The 19,109-nt window shown below is 47.2% G+C and overlaps 1 protein-coding gene and 1 non-coding gene across 4 annotated transcripts in view; both read left to right on the top strand.

The window, feature by feature from the left end:
* The first annotated feature begins 355 nt into the window (after positions 1-355).
* Positions 356-19,109, top strand: part of MOCOS (molybdenum cofactor sulfurase) — a 65,600-nt gene continuing 46,846 nt past the window's right edge. The window contains exons 1-7 of one of the 3 annotated variants that reach the window (XM_032603362.1): positions 492-621; positions 5,909-6,116; positions 6,877-6,966; positions 8,382-8,448; positions 9,327-9,971; positions 12,966-13,042; positions 15,985-16,184. In XM_032603362.1, the coding sequence (XP_032459253.1) occupies positions 6,951-6,966; positions 8,382-8,448; positions 9,327-9,971; positions 12,966-13,042; positions 15,985-16,184 (1,005 nt within the window). In that variant the 5' untranslated portion in view covers positions 492-621; positions 5,909-6,116; positions 6,877-6,950. Of the gene's footprint in view, positions 622-5,908; positions 6,117-6,876; positions 6,967-8,381; positions 8,449-9,326; positions 9,972-12,965; positions 13,043-15,984; positions 16,185-19,109 lie in introns of all 3 variants that reach the window. The other 2 variants (XM_032603361.1, XM_032603360.1) reach the window with 2 other exon arrangements.
* Positions 14,852-14,981, top strand: LOC116739415. The gene has a single exon (XR_004345586.1). It is a non-coding gene; the product is annotated as a small nucleolar RNA SNORA20 (small nucleolar RNA).

The following is a 19,109-nucleotide window of genomic DNA, read 5'->3' as shown; positions in this document are numbered from 1 at the left end:
TTGCAAACGCCCCGCCCCGCACACTGGGGTTCCTCCACGGAGAGTGAGGCTCCTGGGCGCTGCGCTGGGCTCGGGCCAGGGAGAGTCGGCGGGAAGGATCGCCAGGTTCCAGGATGCCCAGCAGCAAAAAGCAATTCGTTGCATCTTGCATCAGCCTCTCCGTGGTACCGTAAACTAGAACTTTGTGTTCCAAGGGTCTGGGGGTGTCTCCGTGGACTCCGTTGGAAAGCAGTTAAAAGAGACAATCACTGGCACTCCCTCCCCCTGCCCCCAGGTGGGAAAAGGGCCGAAAGCAGTGAAACTCCGTGAGTCAGCGAGCCCGTGGCAAGCCCGGCCTACCGGGAGAGGCGCCGCCCCTCGGCGGGGACGCGGTGCCACTGGCTGGCCGGGAGGCGCGGCCGGGGCGCGGCGGGGCGGAGTCGCGGCGGGCGCTTCCCCGGCGCAGCCCGCTTGGACTGCGCGGCGCTCAGGCCTGGGTCATGGCTGGCGGGGCCGGGCAGTCGGGGACCGAGCTGCTGGCCTTTGCGCAGTTCCTGGACTCGAGCCCGCAGCCTCTCGTCTACGGGTACGGCCGGCGCAGCCTGCACGAGCTCCGGGAGCGCGAGTTCGGCCGCCTGGCAGGTGAGACCGGCGGGGGCAGCTGCGCCGGGCCTGCCGGGAGGCCGTGGGGGACACGCGGTTTCTAGAACCGACGTGGAAGGAACTTTTACTCCCGGCGGGAGCGGCGTTACCTCATTAGGGACCCATTTTGAATCGAAAGACCTGGAGGGATGTGTCCACGAGTTCTCTTTGTGGACGCGGCTCCCTGAGGTCCCATCTGCAACCCCAAGACTTCTTGCTCCTTAGACTTTCCAGGGATGTAGGACCAAAGTGGTCCTTTGCCGCCTGTCTCCGCCCTCTGCGAATAGGGCTGAGGATTCTTTTTGCCTTCGCTTGCCACGAGACACCCGGCTCTAAAGTTCCAACTGGAACCGGGGTTGCAAAATGCAGGAATGCCAGGCGGCCGTGACTGTTCGGGTGATTGCCCGGGGACGGGAGCGGTGCACGGGCGGCCAGCTCGCGGGGTTGGGACAGCGACTCTGAGGGCGCGCGGGTTGGGGACCGAGGGGCTGCGGCCGCCGTGCAGGAGCTTCCCGAGACTGCGCTCCAGACTCCGCTGGGATGGCTCCCAGCAGTTTGTATTTTCGAAGTCTCATTTTTCTCACTAGTGTAGGCAGAACAATGCCTCGGAAGTCCAGCTCGCTGGGGGACCTGAAGAATTAGCAAACCGTGCAATTTGAACTTTAAGTACAGGACGAGCCAGTACATTGGATGTGAGGACCGGGATCTTATCGTGCCTTCGAGTTCCGCAAGGCGGAACAGGCAGGTTAAATTGGAAGACAAACTTGATCTGGCCAGTGGTCCTCCCAACCCACTGCTGCAGGGCGGGAGGGCGTTCCGCACCAGGTCGGGACTCATCCTTTTCCAGCAACCTTCTGTGAGGGGCTTCGCCAAGCCTTAGAAGGGCTTGCTGTTTGAACTGGGAGGGGTGCCGGGTAAGTGGGCAGGTCGTGGCTCCAGGCACTGGGATTTGAGGTGTATTTATTCTGTCGTGGTGAACAGTTGGTGCCGCTCGCCTGCTCCTGGCAGAGCAGCAACCATGATTTATGTTTCAGTTATCAGGTAGCTGACTTCAGCTCTTTGGGTCATTTTCTCATGTTCCGGAACGTGATTTCCACCCCCCCCTCCACCCACCTTTGGGAGCTTTAAGGGCTGTGCGCTCCTCCTCGAGTGGCCCCATCTATACTTAAGTAGGGAAGCTCAAGGGAGGAGACAGGGGCCCTCTGGCAGCCTCTCTTCACTCCCTCTCTGATCTTCCTAGTTGCCCATTCACCTGCTAGAGACAGTGCCCCCTCTGTCTGTCTGTCTCTCTCTCTCTTTCCTTTTCTCTCTGAACTTTTTTGGTTATAGAAACTTCCTACCCACAGAAATAGAGACACCTACAGAATGAATACCCACAGGTGCAGAGGACTTGAGAAAGTCTCCCCATTCTTTTGAAGCAAATCCCAGAAGCTGTTATAGTACAGTAGGTAATTATTTCAGCATCACTCCTACTTAATCCCCTAATCCCCTCCAGCTCTCATCCCTCACACCCATCATTGGCTGACTTCTCCTCTCAATACTACCCTGGGAAAGTAGAAAGTAGATCCCTCCTTGTTTCCTTCTTGTCTCTCAGAGAACAGCACCCTTTTCCTCAAATGTAAAGTTTAGATGTGATAGCCAGGATCCCAGGCTGGCCTTCAGTGCCCTTTAACATCTACTGTAATTGTGACAGTGTTCTGTGATTATCTATCTACCCACCTACCTAACTATCTACTATCTATCTATCTATCTAGTACAATTTCCCAGCATTTCCTCTACATTATGGTTGAAGTAGACTTTGTGGACTATAAACTCACCCTTACCGCTGCTGGGAGTCTAGGAACATAGCCCCCTCTTTTTTCACACAGAAACGAACCAACCAGAAAGAGGGCAGGGAAAAACAAGCAAACCAAACCACAATAACGTAAGATTCACCTCCTCTTTCTATCCCTGAGCCCTACCCACCCCAAAAGTTTTCTTGCAGGTTTGAGAATTTGTCTGGTTAAGTGGTTGCTCTGGATAATTAAATGCTTAACCTTTAAGTGCTGAAATATTTTGCATAACCCATTGGATGGGAATGTCCTTGTTTTGGTGAAGAGAGCATATTGATTACACAGTTGTGGTTCAAGTGGTTCTTAAAGCCTGTGGGTGCTGACTGATGGTCACTCACCCTGCATGGAACCAAGAACTGAAGGTGCATGAGCCAGAAGAGACCCTGGAATTCCCTTTCTTGAAGACCTAACGCTGATTGGCTTGGGGGTCGTTTGCCTACTTCTTCTAATAGCGACACTAATGCTCCCCATGAGCGTCTCCCTGATGCTGGGTGGACAAATGCCTTTCTTATGGTGTGGTACCTTTCTATTTCTGAATCTTTAGTAAAAGAGAACATTATTTTAAAACTAATTTTTTTGGCTAGGTAATACATTTAACATGGTACCAAATTCAAGAGGTGTCAAAAGAGGATGAAGAATGCCCAGGGAGCAGCCCCAACTCCAGTTGCCACCACTATGGCCACCCCAGAGTCAACTGCTGCTCTTTGTGTCTTGTTTGCCTTTCCAGTGCTTGTCTATATTTATATGTGTGTGTACATGTCTTTTTTTTTTTTTACATAGTTGAGCCATAACATGTCTTACCACCTGACGTAGTTAATATTTATTTGTTTATGGTCTTTCTCTGTCATTATCATACCAGCTTCTATTTTGTCTGCTGTTATGTCCCCAGCACTTAGAACAGTGCCTGTAACACAGTACGTGCTCAGTAAATATTTCTTGAATATAAAAACACTCAATAAGCTAGGAATAAAGGGAAATTTAATCAACCTGATAAAGGCCATCTACAAAAAAACCACAGCTAACATCATACTTAAAGGTGAAAGAATGAAAAATTTACCATTAGGATCAGGAACAAGGCAAGGACGTCTCTTCTCACCACTTCTATTCAGTATTGTGCTAGAAGTTCTATCCAGGACAATTAGGCAACAAAATGAAATAAAATACATCCAGATTGGAGAGGAAGAAGTAAAGCATCTCTACTTGCTGAGAGTATAATCTTGTATACAGAAGATCCTAAAAAATCCACACACAAAGCTATTAGTACTGAAAAAACAAGCTCAGGAAAGTTGTAGGATAGACGGTCAGTATACAAACATCAATTCAATTTCTATACAGTATCAATGAACACTATGAAAGTGAAATAAAGGAAACAATTCCCAAAGCATCAAAAAGAATAACATACACAGCAATAAATTTATCAAAAGATGTACAAGACATACACTGAAAACTACAAAATATCATTGAAATAAAAGAAGATCTAAATAGGGCTTCCCTGGTGGCACAGTGGTTGAGAGTCCGCCTGCCACCGATGCAGGGGACACAGGTTCGTGCCCCGGTCCGGGAAGATCCCACATGCTGCGGAGCGGCTGGGCCCGTGAGCCATGGCCACTGAGCCTGCGCGTCCGGAGCCTGTGCTCTGCAACGGGAGAGGCCACAAAAGTGAGAGGCCCGCGTACCGCAAAAAAAAGTAATAAAAAAAAAAAAGACCTAAATAAGTGGAAAGACATCCTGTATTCATGGATTGGAAGACTTAATATTGTTAAGATGGCAATACTCCCCAAATTACCTACAGATTCAATGCAATTCCTATCAAAATCCCAGACAGTTTTTTGACAAGTTGATCCTAAAATTCACATAGAAATGCAAAGGATCCAGAATACCCAAAGCAATCTTGAAAAAGGACAAAGTTGAGGGACTTCCCTGGTGGTGCAGTGGTTGGGAATCTGCCTGTCAATGCAGGGGACGTGGGTTCGAGCTCTGGTCCAGGAAGATCCCACATGCCACGGAGCAACTAAGCCTGTGTGCCACAACTACTGAGCCTGTGCTCTAGAGCCCGCGAGCCACAACTACTGAGCCCGCATGCTGCAACTACTGAAGCCTGTGCGCCTAGAGCCCGTGCTCTGCAACGAAGTGTAGCCCCTGCTCACCGTTAACTAGAGAAAGCCTGTGTGCAGCAACGAAGACCCAATGCAGCCAAAATATAAAATAAAATAAAAATTACTGAAAAAAAGAGAACAAAGTGGAAGGACTTACACTGCCATAAAAGTAAAGGTAAGTAAGATTTACATAAAGTTATAGTAATCAAAACAATGAACAATGTGGCATTGGCATAAGGATAGATACATAGACCAGTGGAGTAGAGTTGTAAGACCAGAAATAAACCCATACATCTACGGTCAATTTATTTTCAACAGGATGCCAAGACTATTAAACAGGAGAAAGAATAGTCTCTTAAATGGTGTATCCACACACCAAAGACTGAAGTTGGACCCCTCTTCAACACTGTATTAAAAAATTAACTCAAAAGGGCCAAAGCCTAAATATAAGAGCTAAAAGAATAAAACTCTTAGAAGAAAGCATAAGTATGAATCATCAGGACCTTGGATTAGGCAATGGTTTCTTATGACACCAAAATTACAAGCAACAAAAATAGACAAATTGGACTTCATCAAAATTTAAAAAAAATTTTTTTCAATGGCTATCATAAAGAAAGTGAAAGAACCAACCAAATGGGAGAAAACATATGCCCACACAAAAACTTGTATACAAATATTCGTAACAGCATTATTTATAATAGGCAAAATTGGAAACAGCCCAAATATTCATCACCAGATGAATAGATAAACAAAATATGTGGCATATCCATACAATGGAATACTATTCAGTCACAAGAAAGGCATGAAGTTCTGATACATGCTACAATATGGATGCACTTGAAATTATTATACTAAGTGAAAGAAGCTAGACACAAAAGACCACATGTTGTATGATTCATTTATATGCAATGTCCAGTGTAGACAGATCTATAGAGGCAGAAAATAGATTGGTGATTGCCAGGGGCTAGGGCTGGGTGGATCTGGGCAGTGAGTGGTCATGGGTATGGGGTCTCTTTGGGGGATGAATGAAGTGTTCTAGAATTAGATAGTGGCCATGGTTGCACAACTTTACAAATATTCTAAAACCACTAAATCATAAACTTTACAAGGGCAAATTTTACAGTACGTGAATTAATCTCAATAAAGCTGTTATAAAATAAATGAAAAATCCATCCTGCACAAAACAAAAAATATTTGTTAAATGCATGAAAGAATGAATGAATATATTCATATTGTATGTTCTTGAAAACATATCTTGGAGTTTGTTCCATGTCAGTACTAGATGGGTGTATTCAAATTCTTTATTTTAAATACATGTTGATAGATATTTAAGTCATTTCCAACCCTTTGCTCTTACAGACAGTGCTGCACTGAATGTCCTCACTGACAGACCATTTCACAATTTATAAGACAGATTGCTGGAAGACAAATTGCTAGGTCAAGGGAGTTTGCATTTTTAAAGCATGAGCGATATTGCTAAATTTCTGTCCATAAAGAAGTTGCACCCGTTTACCCTCCTACCAGCCGTGTAACAGCGGACCTGTTTCCCCACACCCTCACCCAAACAGTGAGTTATCCTTTTGATCTGGGGCAGTCTGAGTGGTAACGCTTGGTATCTCACTGTCATCTAAATTTACCTTTCTCTGTTTGTGAGAGAGACTGGAAAGACCACAGCCATTCCCAGTCATCTCCGAAGCTGTCACAGCTGTTGTAGGGTTGAGGACTTTGGAACTCACTATGGAAATGTAGAATCAGGGCTTGACAGCCTGGGAAGCTGCGCGGAAATTCCAGAAGAGGGTGTGTGTCACAACATGAAATAGCTTTGCCATCCTGAAGCATGAACGTCCGCTGGGCTTCTCCTCTGTGTGGGCTGCTCTCCCAGGTTCAGAAGAGAGCTGGTTCATCAGGAAGGCTCTCAGGGCTCTAAGGGTCATTAGATGTTGAAAGTGCAGTTCTTCCATTGCTCATGCCTCCACTTGAATTCAGAAGCGCACATCAAGGGGGAGAGTGATGGGGGAGGGAAGGACTGGGAGTTCGGGGTTAGCAGATGCAAACTAGTATACACAGGATGGGTAAACAACAAGATCCTACTGCGTAGCACAGGGAACTGTATTCAGTATATTGTGATAAACCTTAATGGAAAAGAATAAGAGAAAGAATATTAAAAAAGACGATGCATGTCAAAAGGCTGGGAGAAATCAGTGGCCTGGTGCTACGTCTAAACACATCATATGGGCGCTGGCCAGGGTCACACAAACTAGATCTAGGTGAGATGAGTGGAATACCTCTGAAGAATAATCCCAGCTTTATTTTGTGTTTTCTTTCAGGAACTGTCTATCTTGACCATGCAGGAGCCACGCTGTTCCCCCAGAGCCAGCTTACAAGCTTCACTAAAGATCTCATGGAAAATGTTTATGGTAAAGAAAAACACAGCATAACTGATTTTGCACTGAACGTTAGCCAACTACATTCAGCTAATATATCTATGCTTAATAAAATGTCACATTAACAGGCGGGGACAGTGCTGAACACACAAAGCTGAGTAAGCCCCGTGAGAGAGGGGGTCAGGCAAGCAAGCACCCAGGGTCAGTCCCTGTAGCACATGTGCTGCTGGGTGGGAGGGACTGCCCCAGGGACACGCAGGTTCCTTCCAGAAGAAGGGGTCAGTGGCAGGAAGGGCACGGGGTGCTATATTTGGTGGTGGGATGACCCTGTGGGACCAGCACAGTGCAGAGGGTGGGACAGCAGGAGGAACATTCATTCATTCATTCATTCACCCTGTAAATGTTTATTAAGCCACTCTGGTGTTGGGGGCATGGTGCTGTAATGGGAACAAAGTAATATAGTCCCTGCCTTCATGGACTATGGTCTAGTAAAGACAAGACCTCAATCAAGTGATCGCCAAATAAATGTTAAAAAAAAAAAAAGAAAAGTAAAGTAGTGTAAAATGTAAATAAGGTAAATTATCAATTGAGCAAAGGGCTGTGACCAAAAGGCCCCAGCACTATGGGGGTCTGTATCTGCAGAGTGACGGTGAGTTGGCAGCGTGAGTGTCACAGAAAGCTTCTACAGGAGTGGGGCGGATGCTAGAGGAAGAGCAGGAATTCACTCGGAAAAGAGGAGAGGGCAGATTAGGCAGAAGGAACAGGGTGAGCCAGCGTGAGCCACGACCCTGTGGTGGCTTCAGGAAGCAGCCCAGAACCAGGGAGGGGAGGAGAGCGGTGCAGATGGGAATGGAGAACTGCGGAGGGACAGCACACAGTTAACTTCTCCCACCTGGTGTGGGTTTTGGTATCTATAAAATAGCTCAGAGGACAGGGCCAGGAATCTTATCTATAGCCCTTGAGGAGGAACTAAAGGTCCTTGACTTTGTTTAATGGCTAAACCATTATTATTTTGTCTTGCTTGACTTTTCCTTTCTTACTGCATTTTCTCACTTCCCTGATTAAATTTACTGTTTGGAACTTGGGGAAGGCTGGGTCCTATGATATTTTTTTTGCTTAAATTTTGAGAAACTGAGGGAGACGATTTTGGAGGAACACAAAAGGAGAGACTATAGGGCTTCCCTGGTGGCGCAGTGGTTGAGAGTCCGCCTGCAGATGCAGGGGACACGGGTTCGTGCCCCGGTCTGGGAGGATCCCACATGCCGCGGAGCGGCTGCGCCCGTGAGCCATGGCCGCTGAGCCTGCGCGTCCAGAGCCTGTGCTCTGCAACGGGAGGGGCCACAACGGTGAGAGGCCCGCGCACCGCAAAAAAAAAAAAAAAAAAAAAAAAAAAAAAAAGGAGAGACTATAAGTAGTGACCCAACGGCTTTGTCTTTGTAACCTGACAGGTAATCCTCACAGCCAGAACAGCAGCAGCAAGCTCACCCATGACACGGTGGAGCAGGTGCGCTACAGGTGAGCAGCAGAGGCGCCAACTTGTGTGGCATCTGTGGGTGGATGGACTTCCTACCACCTGCCCACATCCCACAGATCTTCTGAGCTGGTTTCAGGAAGATCATGTTCAGCTAAATGGCCACACATGCACGCTGATAACCATCAGGGTCAGAGGACAGGAAGGTGAGGCTGAGCAGGTGCAGAGCGGGGCCGACCAGAAGCACAGGTAGGCACCTCTGAGGTGCCCAAGCTGTTGTGTGTGGCTCTGGGCTGGTGCCAGAGTTCCTGGGGGCCAGAGTGACCCAGGTTCCTAAGTCTTCTTTTCAGGGAGAAAAAAAAAACGCTTTCTCTGTTTTTTTTTCTTTTCGTATTTCAGATTTAGACATCTTGTTTTTTCAGTTTTCCCCCCTTTACTAATATTTGCACATAACAAATTAATTAGTTTTTGGCAAATAATTTAGGTGGTACCTAAAGATATTTGAATCTATACAATTTCAAATTATTTCCAGTTTGAAAATGATACTCTTTTGCTATAGGGTTGCCCGTATTAAAAGCAGTGTTAAACAAGTTGATGATTGAAAACTTGTTATGATAGAGCCAGACAGTAGACTGAGAAGGGGTGTTTTCAACTGAGTTTAGGGTAGTTGTGGATTTTTGTCTTCTCCATTTGGGGGTGGGGATTTGGGAGGCTGGGTGATTTTGCTGGTTTGCACCCATTTGCCATCCCTTCCCACAACTTCCTCTGCCCCTGCCCTAACTTCACAATGTGACAAACCCTATCTGGCTTTTTCCTAGCTCTTAAGGTAGACAGATGTCGCATTTAGTTGAAATACAACTAGCTCCAAACATTTAACACTGGAGGGAAACCAAGGAGTTCCCTGATGCTGTGCCTCTTCCAGGATCCTGGCACACTTCCACTCCTCCCCAGAGGACTACACTGTGATTTTCACGGCCGGGAGCACAGCTGCTCTTAAACTGGTGGCAGAGGCTTTCCCGTGGGTGCCCCCAGGCCCAGAAAGCAGCGGGAGTCACTTCTGTTACCTCACTGACAGCCACACGTCTGTGGTGGGCATGAGGGAGGTCGTCGCGGCCATGAACATCACTTCCATCCCAGTCAGGCCAGAGGACATGTGGCTGGCGGAAGAACAGGAGGCTACCGCTGCCAGCGACCCCGACGGCCAGCCTCTGCATCTCTTCTGCTACCCAGCTCAGAGTAACTTTTCCGGGACCAGGTACCCCCTGTCCTGGATAGAAGAGGTCAAATCCGGGCGGATGTGCCCCGTGGGCGGGCCCGGGAAGTGGTTCGTGCTGCTGGATGCGGCTGCCTACGTGGGCACCTCGCCTCTGGACCTGTCGGTTCACCGGGCAGACTTTGTCCCCCTCTCCTTCTATAAGATCTTTGGCTTCCCCACTGGCCTGGGCGCCCTGCTGGTGAATAGCCGCTCAGCTCCTCTGCTGAGGAAAACCTACTTTGGAGGAGGCACGGCCGCTGCATACCTTGCAGAAGAAGACTTCTATATCCCCAGAGAGTCGGTGGCTGAAAGGTAACCCGGCGATGGGAGTGGCCGCTGGAGCTCAGCAAGGCTCGGGTCTGGCCTATGCCACCTGTAGGATGCTGCAAGGGAGGTGCTGGGTGGCAGGGCCCGGATCCGGGAGTCAGAGGTCAACTGGAGCTGCCACAGCGGGCTGTGAACTCTGCCCTGTGTGTGGGCTTCTCCACAGCTGTGGGAGGATGAGGGCCTGCAGGGAAGGGCTGCGAGCAGAAGAGATGAAGGCCTTCCAGGGAGTAAGGAGGATGGGCCCTAGGCCTTTTGCCACAGCACTGACATGAGGGGGCAGCAACTGAAGCAGTGATTTAAAAGGATGGTGCCATTTGGAACAGGTGTGCATACATGTTGACAGTATAGCTGTATTTCAGCAGCTAGTATCAGCTCAGCTTGGTTTCTGGTCAGCAAGAGGAACCAGTTAAATCAGAGGCCACCAGACTCGGGGGCACAGCTAACAGCAGCCTCTGTGAGCCTCCCAGGGGTTACCAAGGAAGTTTGAGGGCTGGCAGCTCCTTGCCTGGGTTTGTTGGTCTATGTGTCATTCTCAGCGTGCAGGGGTAGGCGGTGTGGCTCGTGCCCAGGAATCCCCCAGATGCCAGTGGCTGGGGACCGTAAGGTTGAAGGTATGAGAGGGTGAAAATGGCAGCTGACCCAGGGTTCTGCTGGGTCCAACAGTTTTAGTATCTATACTGGGTCCAACAGTGGGAGATACCATGAGGTGGGGGCCAGGAGCTGGTCACTCTGCTGGTGCCTGAGAAGGCCCCGGGGCCTGTATGGGAAGGTGGCTCAGATCCCCCGCAGACCCAGGTGCAGACTCAAGGGTCCTGCAGGTAGGCGCATGGTCTCGGCAGTAGAGTCATAGTCTAGAGTGTAGGTTCTGGAGCTGGATCGTTGGGGAGTGAATCCTGGCTCCACTGCACACTGTTTGTGGGAATAGGAGCCTGTGACTTGATCTCTGCACCTTCTGTTTTTCCTATAAAGTGCATCTCTAAAAGGATACAGTTCTTTAGAGCTAATGTAGGTGAAGCACCAAGGTTGAGTTGGCATCAATAGGCTATGAGGCTATCTGATGTCTCTTTCATTTAGGACTTCTCCATAGTTGCGCGATTCTAAAACAGGAAAGCTAATGTAAAACCTTTTGAATCCAAGTGTGATAACGTAGCATATAATATAAGCGAGTGAGAAAAGAATGACAGGCACAGCATCATGTAAATTAAAGGCAGAACAAAATGACAACCCAAACTTTATTTAGTCAGTAGGGGCACCTGAAGACCTAGGGGAGTGGAGCAGCTCATTACAGGCACGGCATGAGCGGGCTGGGCTGGTACCACCTCTTGCCTTCAATTTGGGTGAATCGCCTTATGGCAGGTGCTGCACCAAGATTCCCAGAAAGCTGAATGTATTTATTTACCATGAGAAGCCTCATATTTTTCGTGTGAACCTAGCACTAGAGCTTGAGGTTTAATACCGAACTCAAACGTTTCTTGAACATGCATCTGAACCCTGTTCTTGACCTTTTCTGTTTCATAACCCAGTGAGAAACAACCCCTGATGGAAACAAAAAAGCCTCCCTTTTCCCCTAAGAGTCTGTTAATTATTGATCAATCAATAATTATTTATTATTGATCAATTAATGACAGAAGCCATTATTGCCTAATCATGTTTAATTTATTAAGGAGTCATTAGTTACTAACTTATTAATGGTCAATTAACTGTCAACTGATTCATTATTACTTCTGTATATCTATTAATTACCATTAGTTTTATAAGGATATTAACATTCCGGTAATGATATTTTGAGCAACTCTTATCCCTAGAGCGTTAAAATACAAAGCACGGTATTTCCATTGAAAACTTCAACTTGCATAAAGACTGCTGTTTGTCACCACCCTTTGTGGGATGCTTGCTGGAAACTCCTCGCTGTGCCCCAGGCCTCCCCCTCACTAATGAAGCAGCCAGAGGCGTTTTATCAAAACCTAGGCCCCATCGCCACTCCTCTCTGCTCAGAGCCCTCCGGCCACTCGTCTCATCCAGGGTGAAGCCCTCCGCCTTGCTGTCTTGCTCCTGGCCTCACTGACCTCCTTGCTGTTCTGGCTCTACCTGCTCAGGGCCTTTGCTGCACCCTCTCCCTGGAACTCTGTTTCCCTCCAAAACTGTTTTCAAAAGTGAGCAGTTTCCCTCGCTCCCTTAATTCCACTCGGTCTCTGCTTGAATGATCTCCCTCGGAGAGGACTTCCCCTGACCGTCTCATCTAAAGCAGCCGCCAGCCCTCCTGCTTAGGCAACTTCATTGCACTTGTCACCCCCCGGCTTGATGCTTATTTGGCTTCCCTGCATGTTTGCTGTTTGTTACTCCTTGTTTCTGTGCCCTGTGAAGGCAGGGATCCTACCTGTCACGTTAACTGCTGTATCCTTAGCACCTAGAACAGTGCCCGGCATGCAGTACATGGACAGTAAAGATTTGATGAGGATTTTGTCTAAATGAATAATTATAAAATGCAAATATAATTATAACGATAATCAGGAAGTTTATTGAGAGCCTTATAATAGCTGTGGTCCTATAGACTTCAGAATCATAGACTCTTGTCAAGAACCTCATGGCTGCACAATTGATCTGACTGGATTGATGCCCTGTCAGTGGTGCTCTCTTGGGGTCAAGGGCAGCATTTCCAGAGCCCACAGCACTTGAGGTTTTGTCAAGTCTGAAGTCTTCCAAGGTGGTGACTGTCTTTCAGGGCCCTTTATCACCGCTGCCAGCCCATCCCAAGTAAGCTGCAGACCAGGTCAGGCCCAGAGGCAGCCGGCATGTCTTGGTGTGCATGGCCCTCTGTCTTGAGAAGGAGAGGGGAGAGCAGCGTTGTATAAGGCAGCAGAGGCAAGGGCTCCATAGATTACGGCTAAGGCTAGAGTCAAAGCCCCGTTGTCACATATACAAAATGCACACGGAGGAGTTAGCCGCAGCCTGACCTCATCGCCCTCACCACCATTACAGATTTGAAGATGGCACCATCTCCTTCCTTGACGTGATAGCGCTAAAACATGGATTCGATGTCTTAGAGCGCCTCACAGGTCAGTGGACCTCTTTATCTGTGTGGAATTTGCTTCCTGTTGCCCGTGTCCTCGAGGGAGCCCTGGCCTGGGTGGGATTCGGATAAGGAGAGAGTCTGTGCAGGTGAGCGGCACATGGCAGCTCTGCCCTGATGCCGATGAAGCTGATTCTAAAGAACTTCCAGAAATGACTTCTGAGGCAAGAGCGAGAAACTGGACCTTTTTTTTTTTGGTCGGTTAAAAGAACATTTTAACAAGTGATAGACATTCCAAATCCAGAGATTAATAATCTCACAGACGCAGAGGAGCCCTCCTTGGTCCCTGCACTGGGAATGCTTACAGATCCTGAGGCCTTATTTAGCTCTCACCTCGCTGGGTCTTCCCACAGGGGAGCTTTATGATGAGCCCACGTTGACCACGAAGGAGCTTATGCTCAGAGAGGTTGGATGCCTTCCCCAGGACCAGGGAGCTGGAACCTGGGAGGGCTAGGGTTTAAACCCAGGCAATGCTAAGGTCTAACCCTGAGCCCCCAAACACTGTCTCTTCTGCTGGCCTTTGCAATGATACGTGTTTTCTTTCCTGACAAGTGCTTGGGGTGTGTGAGCAGGTGGGGGACATTCCCCACAGGCTAACACACAGATGGATGCCACTTCCCATCTTATGGGGCTTGGCACAAGGCACAAGGCTGGAAGAACCTCTGTCTGGTGAGCCATGACTCCTCACTCCTGCTGCGCTCTGGACGCTCCTGTCAGAGGCTAAGCTTCTAGAACGGGGTGACACTGCTTGTACCGTCCACATGGGTATGGGGTTATGGTGAACCAGGGACGCGGCTTAGCAGTTAAGCAGCCCTCTCTCTCTCTCTCTCTCTCTCTGTATGTGTGTGTCTCGTCATAAGGGGACCCTTAGGTCCTCAGCCTAAGCCTAAAACTGCGGGCAGACAGAATTCATAGGAGGGCTGTCGTGACAGTAATGCAGGGAGGTGAGTGGGCATCATCCAGACAAAGAGGAGATAATCAAGATAGACATTGAGAAACGAGCACTTTCTCAAGGACAGATACTAGCAAGGTATCCAAACCACAAGTGAGAGGGTCTGACACAGCCAGGGGCACCTCTGAAGGCAGATTGACAATATCAGCCCCACAGTAAGGCAAACCCTGATTTTTCCTACTTAGTTAGGCTCTTTTTTAGAAAAAACTGTGGTGAAATCTATATAACATAAAATGTACCAGTTTAGCCCTTTTAAAATATTCAATTCAGTGGCATTAAGTATATTCACATCGTTGAGCAACCATCGCCACTATCCTTCTCCAGGACTTTCATCATCCCAAACTGAAAAAACAGTAACTCCCCATTTCCCCTCCCCCAGCCCCTAGTAACCTCTATTCTCCTTTCTGTTTCTATGAATTTGCCTATTCTAGGCTCCTTATGTAAGAGGAATAATACAATATTTGTCCTTTTGTGTCTGGCTTGTTTCACTTTGCATAATGTTTTCAGGGTTCATCCATGTTATAGCAAGTATCCTTAACTGCTTTGTATAATATTAAAATGATTTAGGGAACTTCCCTGGCACTCCAGTGGTTGGGACACCGAGCTGCCACTGCAGGGGACGCAGGTTCGATCCCTGGTGGGGGAACTAGGATCCCGCATGCTGTGCGGTGTGGCCAAGAAACTAAATAAAAAAAAAAAAGATTTAAACATTAATGTAAACAAACAGTAACAGCAAAAATGAGATACATTTAAAGACAAAATTGTACATTTTTGCAATCTGTTACCAAAGGGTCTAAATTATCTGAATGCTTAAGTAACATTTTGTTTTTTAAAGGAAGATGACTTCCCATTTATTGGCTGCTATAGTCTTTCAATGATATAAGCAGTTATACACATGGGGTAAAATAATGTTGGGCCATTGTAAATTGAGGTGAAGTAACCATTTCATCTCTTCTCCATGGTCTAGACATTGCTTGCATGTCTAAATGTCCTGTGTAAGCAGGATTTCATCAAGGCACTTAGAGTGAATTTCTGCATGGACTTATTAAAGCATTGATTTAAGAATTTCACTGTTTTTAAAATAGCACTGAGGCTCATACCTCTGCGTCAGTCATCTTACGTGGGGCAAATGATTTCATGTGTGACGAGGGGGAGCTCTTTGTGTAGCGAAGAGTTTTGGAGTCGAAATCTGTGGCTCCGGGTGAGGGTGCAGTAGAAGCAGCCCTTTCCATACACCTCAAAAACTACGTACCAGCACGGGCTCCTGGGAACAGCTTGCTATTGCCGAGTTTGCAAGATCTCTTCTTGTTATTCCTAATACTCTTGCAGTTAATGCTGCCCAAGACTCCACAGATCTGGTTGCAAAATTAAGAGCTTTTCATAATGAGGCTCAAGTTAACCCAGAACGCAAAAATCTAAAATGGATTGGCCTTGACTTGGTCAATGGTAAACCCTGAGACAACAAACAAGCAGGGGTGTTTGAACCAACCATAGGTAAAGTTAAGAGTTTGAAAGTTGCAACTGAAGCTGCAATCACCATCCTTCAAATTGATGATCTTATTAAATTATACCCAGAAAGCAAAGACAATAAGCATGGAGGTTATGAAGATGCTGTTCACTCTGGAGCCCTTGATGACTGATCTGATTTCTTTGATTTAGGACAATGTTAGATGCAGTTTTCTTGTACCTCGAGTATTACACATTAAAGTGCAAAAAGCTGGGAAAAAAAAAAAGGAAGATGACTACAACAATTCCTATGGAAAAATTCCACAGAAGCAGCAGTGGTAAACTGTCGTTCGGTACCAATGACCTAATCATTTATCATGTGGGCAGTACCATGAACTATTTACAAGTATTTAAAATCATTAATATGAGGTCCAAGTTTGCCAGTTATAATGATCTCATTTTCTTAAAAATGAGATAGTGAATTTTACATAGAGTTCATGATGCCCTTTTGTTTTCATAACTGTTTTGAGGTGGAATGGAGAACATCAGGCAGCACACCTTTACCCTGGCTCAGTACACCTACACCGCCCTGTCCGCCCTCCGGTACCCCAATGGAGCCCCTGTCGTGCAGATTTACAGCGACTCTGAGTTCAGCAGCCCAGAGGTTCAGGGTCCGGTCATCAGCTTCAACGTGCTCGATGACAATGGGAACATCATTGGTTACTCCCAGGTGAGTTTTCTTTTCATATTGCTGACCTGTTCACAACAGACAAGAATCACTCTTGTCTGGAATTCTGAAGCCTTTCTGAGCCCTGAAATTTGCAGTCAAGGCCTCTGGGCCTTTGCAATAGCCATGATGAATCCTGTGCACTGTTGGAGAGGCCACTGGTCCTTCCTTAGAGGCTCTTTACTCTTGTTCTAGCAAGCACAGCTATTTAGTTCTTCAGCCCTCCTTATTTAGCCACAGGTGATCAATTTCAAATGGGAAGAGAGAGGTCGAGTCTCTGATGGCAGTGGGAGGGGACAGCTGAAGCTTGCCAGCAAGGGAAGACACCCTAAAATAGTGTAGACAGAACAGCCTGTCTGATGCCGTTTCATGTACAAACAGCTTGGTAGCCCCACTGATACGTCAGACCATACCATAGTGTTACACAAGATTCTGAGCCTCTTACCACCATTTGTTTGCATGTTGCTTGGAACTCATAACTCTTTTTTTTTTTTTTAATGAAGTAGGAATGATGTCCTTAGTAGCACAAAAGCCCTTATGTCTGCCATAGTTCATCCATATTATGAGTTCAAAGGATTTGGTAGATTGGTTATAAAGTAGTTTCTGTAGATATACCCTTTGTATGTATTTTCTCATGAACACAATTCAGGTTTGGGAACTGCTTGGATCCTTACCACAGCTGAGTAAGCTGGTCACTGCCCAGTACATTAAGAAATCTGGAGTCACACTGAGCACTCAGACATGGCCCTAGGTGGTCAGCAGGTGGGCTGTCACACACGGGGCATGGGGAGCTCAAGGCCCTTCTCAGAGCCCGGGTTTCTAGAACTGCCATGAGGAGCAGATTTGATCATCACATAAATTTGGAAGATAGTACTCATCTTCCCTTGAAAGCCACTATCTCCATACACCTTTGTCAAACCCAGAATTTCTCAAACAAAATCCATTTCTCAAACAAAATCCATTTCTCATGGGATCCTGTCCCCACTTCTGAATAGCCATGAACTCTCTGAGGAACCAACTTGAGAAATATTCTCTGGGGGAAATGTTGGTTCTCACTGGTGTCCAGGGGCCAACACTCTACAACCATAAGCTGTCTCTTGGGTGAGTTGACTGTGAAGACCCCAGCCCACACTGCCCCTCACTTACACAGCCCAGCACCACTCAGAAGCAGGCGATTGTAAATGCTTCTGAAGGATGGTGGAAAATGCATCGGGGCCAAAGGTCTGCCTTCTCAAATATGTTATTCTAGGTTATTGGTACAATAAGTTTCGTTCTCAAACCTAAAATAAGTGTATGTTTTCAGGGGTGTGGAGGAGGGCAGACAAACGACCATGAAGTGTGCTGTGGCAGGCATGTTACCAAACTCAGGTTGGGTTGCTCACCACTCAAAAGCCAATAATCGAGGGGCAAGTGTCAGTAGAAAGGAAAGGTGCTTTATTCAGAAAAACTGGCAATCTGGGGAGAAAGTGGACTCATGTCCGGAGACCAACTCCGAAGATTCTGCTCAGCCATGACAATTTTTAAAGGGAAAAAGGGGAAAGAGTCTCAGTTAACCATTAAGGTAGGAGATCAGATTCTTCATCATCTTTCCATTGCGTGCAGACCCACTGACTTCTGATCTTCGTTTGGTACTGTCTTGTCCTCATGGTCCACCTGCAATTGGATGTTCTCTTGCCCCTGTTATCCGCCTGCAAATTTGCTAACAGGGAAGCTGTTATTCTTTAACTACTTAATTAGAGAGTCAGTCATTCTTTAACTACTTCATTCTTCATTCTTACACCTTTTAATCCAGGAAAGGAATCAACCGGTTAAGCAAGGCACTGTGTACATTCAGTAGAGCAGAAGTCCGGAGTTAGGTTAAATGTTACCTAGTGATCTCATTTTTACAATTAAGGTCTGTCTGAGGAAAACAGAAATGAACAAACAGAAAAGGGGCAAAAGAGCTGCTTACAAATCCCCACTATCAGACATCGTTGCATTTCTATGGGAATAGGAGTGAAGGTCCATCTTTTGTAACTGCTTCATGCTGAGAGAAGGTGTTGAGATCTTAGAGTAAAGACGTCGACATGGGTCTGTAGCATCTCTTTGTTGACAGTTTTAGTTGCCCGCTCACATATATGGGCAGAGCAAGCTACAGTTATTCCTATGCCCACAAAGATATAGATTATTACAAGCAATAGCATTAATCCCATTCTTTCATCAGACACAGAGTCTGTGACTCTCTTGCCCTAATCATTAACTGCTCAAGCCTTTTCTTTTGTGACTCTGGGAGGCCTGCGAGACTTCAGCTTTTCGACAAATAAGAGGCAGCCTTTGTATTTGGCGGGGGGGTAGTGGGCCCACAGGGTTCTGCTTGGCCCAAGCAGTGGTGAAAGAACCGCCCCCCCCTCCATTTGCCCAGAGAAGCCTCAAGAGGAAGACTCCCCCTCCCCCTCAGGGAGCCTATCTGGGTGCCTGGCTGACTTCACCAGGACCTTCATTCTCCAAGGCATCACACAGGTTGAGTTTCTCCCTCTGTGCCTTTGTAGAGGAAGCTCATCCCATGAGTGGAGGCTGAGGCTGAGGCATGGCCAGCTGTGCTGGCCCGGGAGAATCTTGGGTTTTCCTGGGCTCCTTCACATGTGGGAATTCCGCAGGGATTTGGGGGGCCTTCGGAAAGATCAGATGGCATCATGGCTGGGTCTGGCTGTCTCTTTTTCAAGGGATGCGTGAAAGAATTGAGCCTTCTGTGAGAAGATTTTGGGTTCTTGTTTTTGACATCCAAATCTCCGAATTGCATTCTCCCCTCTGTTGGAAGTCAGTCTACCCAGTGGTTAAGAGGGTGGGTTCAGATTTGGACTGCCTCTTGCTGGCTCTGGGAGCTTGGGTGAGTTAATGTAAGCTCCCCAAGTCTCCGTGAAATGGGGGTAACAATCTTCCCTGCTGATA

Source organism: Phocoena sinus, chromosome 14 (assembly GCF_008692025.1).
Source record: "Phocoena sinus isolate mPhoSin1 chromosome 14, mPhoSin1.pri, whole genome shotgun sequence".
Lineage (NCBI taxonomy): Eukaryota > Metazoa > Chordata > Mammalia > Artiodactyla > Phocoenidae > Phocoena > Phocoena sinus.
Note: the sequence above shows the minus strand (reverse complement) of the source record. Positions and strands in the feature narration are given on the sequence as shown.